Source organism: Hydra viridissima, unplaced genomic scaffold, assembly GCF_058129835.1.
Source record: "Hydra viridissima isolate aposymbiotic clone 2 unplaced genomic scaffold, HvirCarnegie_v1 scaffold_6, whole genome shotgun sequence".
Lineage (NCBI taxonomy): Eukaryota > Metazoa > Cnidaria > Hydrozoa > Anthoathecata > Hydridae > Hydra > Hydra viridissima.
The window spans coordinates 17,349,375-17,358,297 of NW_028324305.1; the positions used below are offsets into that span (position 1 = coordinate 17,349,375).

Here is an 8,923-nt window from a genome sequence, read left to right on the forward strand (position 1 = left end):
TGCTATTACTACTTATATTGTTATAAATAATATACAAACATCATCTCAAATAATTTTTAATAGGTTAGTTTTGCAATCTTCTGACTAAATACTGCTTTGATTTTCTTTTTTGTTAATTTTTTTTATATATATTTATTTTTATTAGTGAAATATACCAAGGCAACTTGAAAAGTTCTAACTTTCATTTAAAAGAAAAGTTGTTTTTTTCCAATTTGACCCCCTGAACTTCCCTGCATTTTATTCAGTGATGCTCCAGTGCTTATGTGGTATCCTGTATGTTTTCTTGAAAGAACTTGAAAAAAATAATCCATTTTTGCTTTCAGTGCTTTGTTTGGATAAAACATTTTACCATCAAAAGAAATTTTTTAATTTTGGGAGTCATTGGGCTCGTCAAAAATGATGTTGACAATGATGTTTTGTTTTCACCTTAGACACCTGGAACTTTAGCTCAAACCTTTTTTGTTATCCATTCTACTGGTTATATTCTAATATTAAAAACCAGTTGCCAACTTCTTAACAGTTGCAATAACAAGGTGCACTATAACCTACAATATCTTCTTACAGATCTTTGTTGGTATTTCTTAACTTTTTAACAAAAAAATTACATTACCACACAATGTTGAACTTTATCCACATCAACGTACGAAAAACCATTTTTTTAATTGATGTTTTGAATAAACTGTTATCAAATGAGTTGAAGGTTTTTAGATCATAATAGATATAACTTAAATGTTAATCTATGAGCTCTTTTCAAATTTCCCTTGTAATTCTTTTAAAATAATATACTTGTTTAATGCTCCAGATTGCCAAAGTTTTTATGTGGATAATATAAGTAATGGTAAATTTCATGACTTATTGTCTTTAGCATGACTTAAGGTCTTTGACATTCTAATATTAATTCACGCATACATAAAATGTTACCTGCTGCATAAATATTTTCCTTCTTTTTAAAATTTATTTTTAACTATTTTCTAACTTAAATTTTATTTTTGGCAGTAAAAACTAAATGTTTAAAGCATAAACAAAGACATGACTGCTGGTATACCAAATAGTGATTCAGCAGTTGAAAAAGACAATGCATTAGTTGGTCCTTTAGCAGAGTTATGTATTATGATCAAAGGTTCCACAATGCTTAAAGCTGGAAGAATGGTACAGATTAGTTAAATTATTGTTTTCATTTCTATCTTTTAATAATAACAATAGTGTGGACTTTTTTCCCCACCTTTTTTAATGCTATTTTTGCTTTCATTTTTTTTTTGCTAAGGTTACTGTTGCTGTTTGTTTTTTTTAATTTTTTTTTATAGGGGCGGCCTCATTTTCGAAAGTTCCATTTGTCTCCAGGTTTTTGAAACTTTTTTTAACTTTCAAATATTGATCATATTTAAGCTTTGTTTCTGCATATTTTCTGAAGTTGATGAAGTTGCTTACTATTTTTAAAAGGATTCAGTTATCAACATTTAAGTTGTATGTATATACATATATTAAAGTGGCATAAAGCACCAAATGAAAGATTATCTTAAGGTTTTCAACTAAGATTTTATATCTGTTATCTTAAATTTCAAGCAATCATAAGCAACAACCAGTAATTTTACTTGGTTACCTTCTCTGTTTTGGGAAGTTTTAATGAAGTTTTTAACAAGTTTAATAGCACATTTTGCACGTAATTTTTAAATCTTAATTAACCTGGGAATAAGTCTTAGTTCAAACTGATTTTCAGCCATTCCATCTCTTGTAACATTACTTTTTCACAAATCAAAAAAAACTAACTTTCAGGTCCAACAAAATCTTCAATTTTTTTATTATATTTTTTTAAATTTTTGTCAATAAAAATTTCAGAATTCAGTTTTCCCAGCTTATAACTGGGAGGCTGTTTGAGTTTATTTATGTAATTGATCTACAGATGTCTACATGTCTATTAGCTAGATGACTACTTTTGCTTCACACCACTTAATTACATTACAGTTTTCTTTGCAAAGCTTTTCTTTCTATCCTATTATGTCCTTTTGATAATAAGTTCCTTATCCTTTTAAAATTGCAGATGAAAAGCAATCACAATTTTAAAAGAAGCATTTAAGCATGGCTTAAGGTTTTAAACAGCATACAATATCCTATTTTACCTTGGGCTGGGTTAAAATGTGTTAAGTTTAAAACAATAAAGGATAGAGCTTAAGTTGAAATATGTTCTGGTTGAAATTGAAAAATACCTAGAGGGTATGTAAATAATATTAAAAAATGATTTTTGATTACTATAAATGCTTATCTTCATCGAACTGTCTTGAACTTTCTTATTACTTTAGGCATTTCTTTTATGATTAAACTTTCTTGACAGTAAAGACTAATTTGAAGCCATTAACAAGAACAATTCTTTAGAATTACTAAACAATCCTTTTCATTTCAGTAGGTCTATACAATCTACCAAATACCTAAAGTTTTTGATAAACTACTAAAATCCAGTAAAAATGTGTACTATTAGTAATTATTCTAGCATGTATGCCAACTATAAGTGGCAGAGATAGCAGGTAAGCCCAAAAAGGGTGATAGAGGATATCACAACCCAGATTTTTTTTTATCACAACCTAAAGATTCCATAAAGGATGACCATTCTCTTTCCCTCTTGTGTCAATTGGATAAAAAAAACTTTTTTTGACTTCAAGATTTTTTTTTTTTTTGGTGTTTTTTAAGGCTCAAGTTACATTTTGCACTAAATGTTCTATAAAAACTTTTTAACATGTTAAAAGCTGAAAAAGTTTATAAGTATATAAGTTTTAATTTAAGTATATAAGTTTTAATTTAAGTTTTTATTCCAATTGCTTTTTAAAAGTTTAAGTTTAGTTAAAAGTCTTTCATTCAAATTGCTTTTTAAAAGTTTGTTTAATTTGTTTTGCTAGATTTAAAATTGTTGCAATGGGAGTCACCAAATAAAGGAGCTGCTGAGTCTTCAGGTGAAATTTATAGCTTATGAAATTTTTCAATTATTATTATTTTTTTTTTGGTATAATTCATTTGTGTGAGTATAACTTTGGTTGGACCAAAAAGAATAATTTTGGTTAAACCAAAATTATTTACACACAAAAATGAATTATACAAAACACCAGATAATACAGAAACATAGCTTGTAAAAGGATGTCCTCAACTATACACAAACAAACAAGAGAAATTTTTCTGAATGAAGTTGTATTGGGTTCATTCAAATAAAAAAGACTGGGTAAAAGAAATACAAAAATCTCCCCTTTAAATACTTTTAATGTAGAGAATTTTTTATTTTCTATTTAAAATGCTTTTTAAATTCATCTAATTCAACTCATATTTATACATCATGACTTGAAAATGAAGAAAATAAGTTGAAAATGAAGGCAATGAAATTTTACAGTATAAAGTAATCATCATATTAGAAACATTGTATTCAATTTTTTTTTAGTTGCAATATGTGACATTCAAGAACTGCTGACGGGACAAAAAACTAAAATCTTTGAAGGGAACCCTATTCCAGAGTATGAGGTAATTTTTTCTTTTTTGTTGTTTGCTGTTATATAGAGTTTAATTTTTTGTGTTTTTTAATTTCCTCATCTGAAATTCCCTTAGTGAGTAGTAAAATATTTACAATCATCAGCAACAGTAAAATAAATTATCGGCAACAATCAAACTACGAATAATAGTGGGCCTATGAAAAGAAATTGTTAACAATAAATATTCAGCAACAACAAGCTTTCAATAGGAATTTTGTTTCATCAAAATACGCTATAATTTGTATAAATTAGTATAAATTTGTATAAATTTGTATAAACTTGTATAAATTTGTGTAAATTGGAAGTACTCTATAACTTGGATTTATTGGAAGTAAAATTTGGATTGGAAGTGTGATATTGGGTATTGCACTGTAGGAAATCACATGGTTAAAAATCAAGAAGGCATAGTGGGAGATCACATGGCTAAAGATCACATAGTGGGAGATCACACGGCTAAAGATCACATAGTGGGAGATCACATGGCTAAAGATCACATAGTGGGAGATCACACGGCTAAAGATCAAGAAAGTGACGTATTACAAATATAATATCTGTCACTAACACCTTTGTTAAGATTTTCTTAATTTATGAGGTTTTAAAAGTGACAGAGTTAATAGTAATAACTTCATGAAGTTAGTTTTTAAAACATTTTTGATAAAGTTTCTTATGATGCTGGGTTTTAGTAATTATCATTTTTTCATGTTATAGTTCAATCAAATGTAGTCAATGTATATACAGTGGTTTTCATAAATTTAGACGTACTCATTTTTTTTTTACATATATGTAAGAAAATACTTAAAATAAAAATAAAATAAAAGTGCTACCGCTATGTTTGATATATAATTTAATAGAGGAAGTGAAACTCTATTATAGAGTACCTTAATTTTTTTTACAGGATGTTTATTACTCATTTTATACCAATTAACACAAAAAAAGTTAATTGATAAGCTTGATTTTATTTTATTCATAAATTTAGACGCACAATCAAAAAAGTCTTATATCTTGTTAATTGATTGTTAATTAGTAGTTTTTTTCCCATATTTCTCATTAATAGGCCTAAATTATTTGATTTTGTCAAAAAACCTTATATAACTATGACTTACCTGGAATTAGTTAATCATTATTTAATGAATAAACAAAAGTTAAGTTAGTTTTGCACTGAAAAGATGCGAAAAATGGGCAAAAGACGTATCACTCAAGGTGAAAGATGGCAAATTATTGCTCACATCAAAGAAGGAACCAAAAGTAATAGAGAAATTGCCAGGTTAATTGGAGTTTCTGAGAAATGCGTTCGGACAATGAAGCAAAACTTTCTTCACACTGATGGTGCCAGCGAGAAAATGAGGCCAGATAGACCCTTGTCAACCACCAGAAAGGATGATAGTGGTCTTTTTAGAGCTGTCAGTGCTAATCCAAGAATTAGTTACAAAGAATTGACCACAGAATTCAATACAATGCAAAATACATCTGTTTCTCAAAGCACAGTCCGCCGAATACTTATCAAATACAAGATTGGAGTCTACTCTGCTTTGAAGAAACCGCTTCTGCGTCCATATGATAAACAAAGGAGACTAAAATGGTATCGTGAAAGAAGGTATTGGACAATAGAACAATGGAAAAACATTATGTGAGTGATAAGAGTAACTTTGAGCTTATCAATTGCAAATCTAACATAACAGTCAAAAGAATGGCTCACGAAAAGTATTACGCCAGGTATAATAGACCGACTGTACAAAGTGGAGGAGGCTTGATAGGAATCTGGTCATGCTTCAATTACCAAGGTGTTGGTATGTGCCAAACATACACCGGAAGAATCAACTCCAGAATATACATAGAAGTACTGAAAAACAACCTAATTCCATTAATTGACCTGCTTACACTCAATGGTAAACCACGGAAACTTCAACAAGATGGCGCTACTGCACATACTGCATACTATACAAAGGAGTTGTTCAACGATAATAATATCAAGACAATTCCACCGCCTCCATAATAACCTGATTTGAACCTGATTGAAAACATTTGGGCTTGGATTGACCGTGAATTGGCAAAGGTTCAAATTTCCATACTTGGCCAGCTGAAGGATGCCCTTAAGGAGACCTGGTATAGGGTCTCAGAAGCGATGTGCAAAAATCTTGTTGAGTCTATGCCTAGAAGAGTTCTTTGTTGTATTAAAGCAAAAGGCGGATGCACAAAATATTGATTGGTTCATAAATTATGCCTCCTAATGTATCGTGCGTCTAAATTTATGAATAATTTTTTTTGTCTTTTTTTTTTAATACCATGTAGTTGTACCTAATTATTACTTAGTATTTGTATTTTTTTTGTAAATTTTTTTTTAACTTTGTATTCTGTATGTATTTATCTAATAAATAGAAAAAAAACTAAACGGAAATCTTTTTTCGTTATTGTTTTATCATTAAAAAACTAAAAATTTCTATTCTCAAATATGAGTGCGTCTAAATTTATGAAAACCACTGTATTATTGAAAAGGTTGTCAAGTAGGCTGTTAAAATAATAAAAATAATAATTTCTAGAAAAATGTGGTACTTTAATTTTTATACATTGAAAGTAAAAAATCATTAAAAAGTACTAAATTTCAACTTTGATGGAGAATTAAAAGTTGTCCAAATTTGTATCTATTCAATATTTTGTTATACTTTTGTTTATAGTGTCCACTAGCTACCCTGAGAAGTGTGGCTACTAACATCTGCAATCTTGAGTGCTAGATATTTTCGAAAAGTTTATAATTTTTCAAACAAAAAAAAAGGGTTTTCATGGAAAATAAAAATCTTATTTCATTTATCACCAAAACAAAAACCAATTTTTTTTTATGTAAAACTAAAGTGAATTCATTTTTGTGTTATTTGTGAAGGAAAAAAATGTCATTCATTCTACAAATTGATTCATGAATTTGGTTTGAGACTTGATGAACTGAGAGCTGATGGATCAGGAAATTTATGCAGAGGAGCTTTTTCAGATCTTTCTTTTCTTAGCAAAACTTTATTGATGATAAAATTATTACCAGGTTATACAATATTTTAACTACAATTAATTACAAAATTCCCAATTGATCCAGAAAAAAAATTGATAAATAACTGCAAAGAAGTGTATAAGAAGTTGTTAGAGACATATGACTGGTTCAAAGTCCCAGCTTCCATTCACAAAGTATTGATGCTGGTGAATCATCATCACCCCACTAGTTCCACTCAGTTTCATGGGAGAAGCACAGCTGAATCTAGACATAATTTATAAATTTGGTCATAAACACCATGCAAGGAAAATAAGCAGAGAAACTAACTTGTTTGGCATTTTCATTCAAACTAAGCATACTTCAGACCCCCTAATTAGTTCAATCTCATTAACACTCCTGCAAAGTACTAAAATCTTGCAAACCTGGCTGACCTGGAAACTCTTTGGTGGGGTGTTAGACTTAATGGAACAATAGTATGCATTCACTTAAGTCTAATCTCTAAGAAGAAGCAAGAAATTAAAGTTTAAAAATCTTACTTTATTTGACTGGAAAGAACAGCAATCAGTTGGTAAATAATTACTCAATTGGTACTAAAATGTTTTTTGTTAGAATCTGGTTTGAGAGTGCAGATGCTGTAGAAGTTGATTCATTTGATGAAACACCAAAACTAACTTTTCCTCCACCATCAATCCTTAATTTGACAAAAAAAGCTAGAAATCAATTCTCTTTTTTCTACAATTTTTTCAAGAATTTCTTTCAAACTCTGACAGTGCACCACAACTTTTGGTCCTGATTCAGTTAATACTATTGTATTGATAAAATCTGCATCAACTGTCCTTCTAGTTGAAATATTATTCAAAGTTGATGCTTATTTTTTCATTTTCAGATTAGAGAGGCCAGTATTAACTTGGACTTGAACAATACCTTCAGAAGTTAAAAGATTTTGTGTGTTAGAATTAAAAAAAACTGGTCTTAGGTGTACTGGAAGAGAATGTTGTTCCTCACAAGTATTTGGCTCTTGTAATTTGATTTTGATTTCAATAAAGTCATGCAAGAGTGGAAAATTCACCTTTTGATCTCCTGAAGCTCTAGAGAAAAGAGAAGACCTGCAAGCTTCACAAATACCAGTGAGATCTCTTGGATCAATGAAGCATTTAGATGTTTGCAAAACTGAATTAAATTTTGATCTATTGAGGTCGTTTAGCTTTCTGTTTGCTTTTTTTAAGTACAAAATACACACAACCTTCATGTTTTCTCCATGTTTTCTTGCTGGAGCTATTTTAGATAATTCTCAAAATCACACAAAGCAGTTTACTTTAAAAAAATAAATTAAAGGATGAATTTGATTTTCTTTTTTTTAAAAGTAATTTGTGCAAAGTTTAAAATTGAAAAGTTTTTTTAAATGCAATTTTCTTATTTTTCATTTGATTTGAAAAATTCAAAAATCTAAACTACTTACAATTAAATTTTCTACCACAAGAAATACAAAACCACTTTATTTTATGGTTAGAAATTTCTAAATTAACATTAAAGTAATATTTTTTAGAATGCTTTTAAATTTCCATTAAAAGTTTTTTTAAAAAAATGACAATCATTATTTGCACTAATTTAAAATATTTTTTGCCACCTATTTTAATGGAGAGTTTCCACTGCATTAGTATTACATTTTCAAATCAACACCATGTTACTTTAAAAACAAAGTTGTTTACCTGTGTCTTTTTTTTTTTTTTTTTTCAAAATTGTTTTAAAGCCATTCTTCTGGTAAATGGCCTTACATTAAACTATACTTTCAATTCATTATTTTTTCCAAAAATTTCAGAGTGCTACCTAGAATTTATTATATACTTTCCAAACACTTAGTCTAACAGTATTAGTTTTGAATATTTTTAAAATTGGTCTCTATTTTTTTAGGCTATCTCATTTTCAGTTATCTATAAGCAGGGTAATGCAAATCGTTCTTTGGATATTGTTTGTAAAGATAGATCAGAGTATGATATTTGGACAGTTGGGCTGCAGGTATTGAGACCATCTTTATGATCTCTGAAAAAAAGTATTTGCTATTTTTTTTATACTGCAGGCTTTCTTGAAACTTTTATTAAATAAGGCAAAATAATGTAAAGTTTTGCTTTCAGCGTTTTGTTGGTTGCTTTATTTTAGGCACTAATAAATGGTTTTGATAATCTTGATGGTCTTCGACTTATGAGTGAGAGTGATCCCTCTAAAGAAGAAAGCAAGTTAATGGTATGTAATCATTAATGAAAATTCTATAATAATATTTGAATAAATTTAACATAAATTGCTCCTCAAAGAAGTATCAATTAGAATAAAGTGTAAACTATGCAAGTCCCCATTTACATATTTCATTATAGATTCTTGTAAGTTTTCATAGTATTTTTTAAAAAATACTATGATAAATACTAAATATTTTACATTTTATTGAAAT

General features: G+C 28.6%; 1 protein-coding gene across 5 annotated transcripts in view; it reads left to right on the plus strand.

Moving 5' to 3' along the window:
- Positions 1-969: 969 nt before the first annotated feature.
- LOC145189853 (uncharacterized) overlaps positions 970-8,923 on the plus strand; it is a 23,068-nt gene continuing 15,114 nt past the window's right edge. For 2 of the 5 annotated variants that reach the window (XR_016453298.1, XM_090090206.1), the window contains exons 1-6: positions 970-1,149; positions 1,305-1,341; positions 2,889-2,942; positions 3,419-3,498; positions 8,392-8,496; positions 8,638-8,721. Coding sequence is in view for 3 of the 5 variants with exons in the window: in XM_090090206.1 (XP_089946332.1) it covers positions 1,030-1,149; positions 1,305-1,341; positions 2,889-2,942; positions 3,419-3,498; positions 8,392-8,496; positions 8,638-8,721 (480 nt within the window). In the remaining 2 variants the exon portion in view is untranslated. The remainder of the gene's footprint in view (positions 1,150-1,304; positions 1,342-2,888; positions 2,943-3,418; positions 3,499-8,391; positions 8,497-8,637; positions 8,722-8,923) is intronic. The other 3 variants (XM_090090208.1, XM_090090209.1, XM_090090207.1) reach the window with 2 other exon arrangements.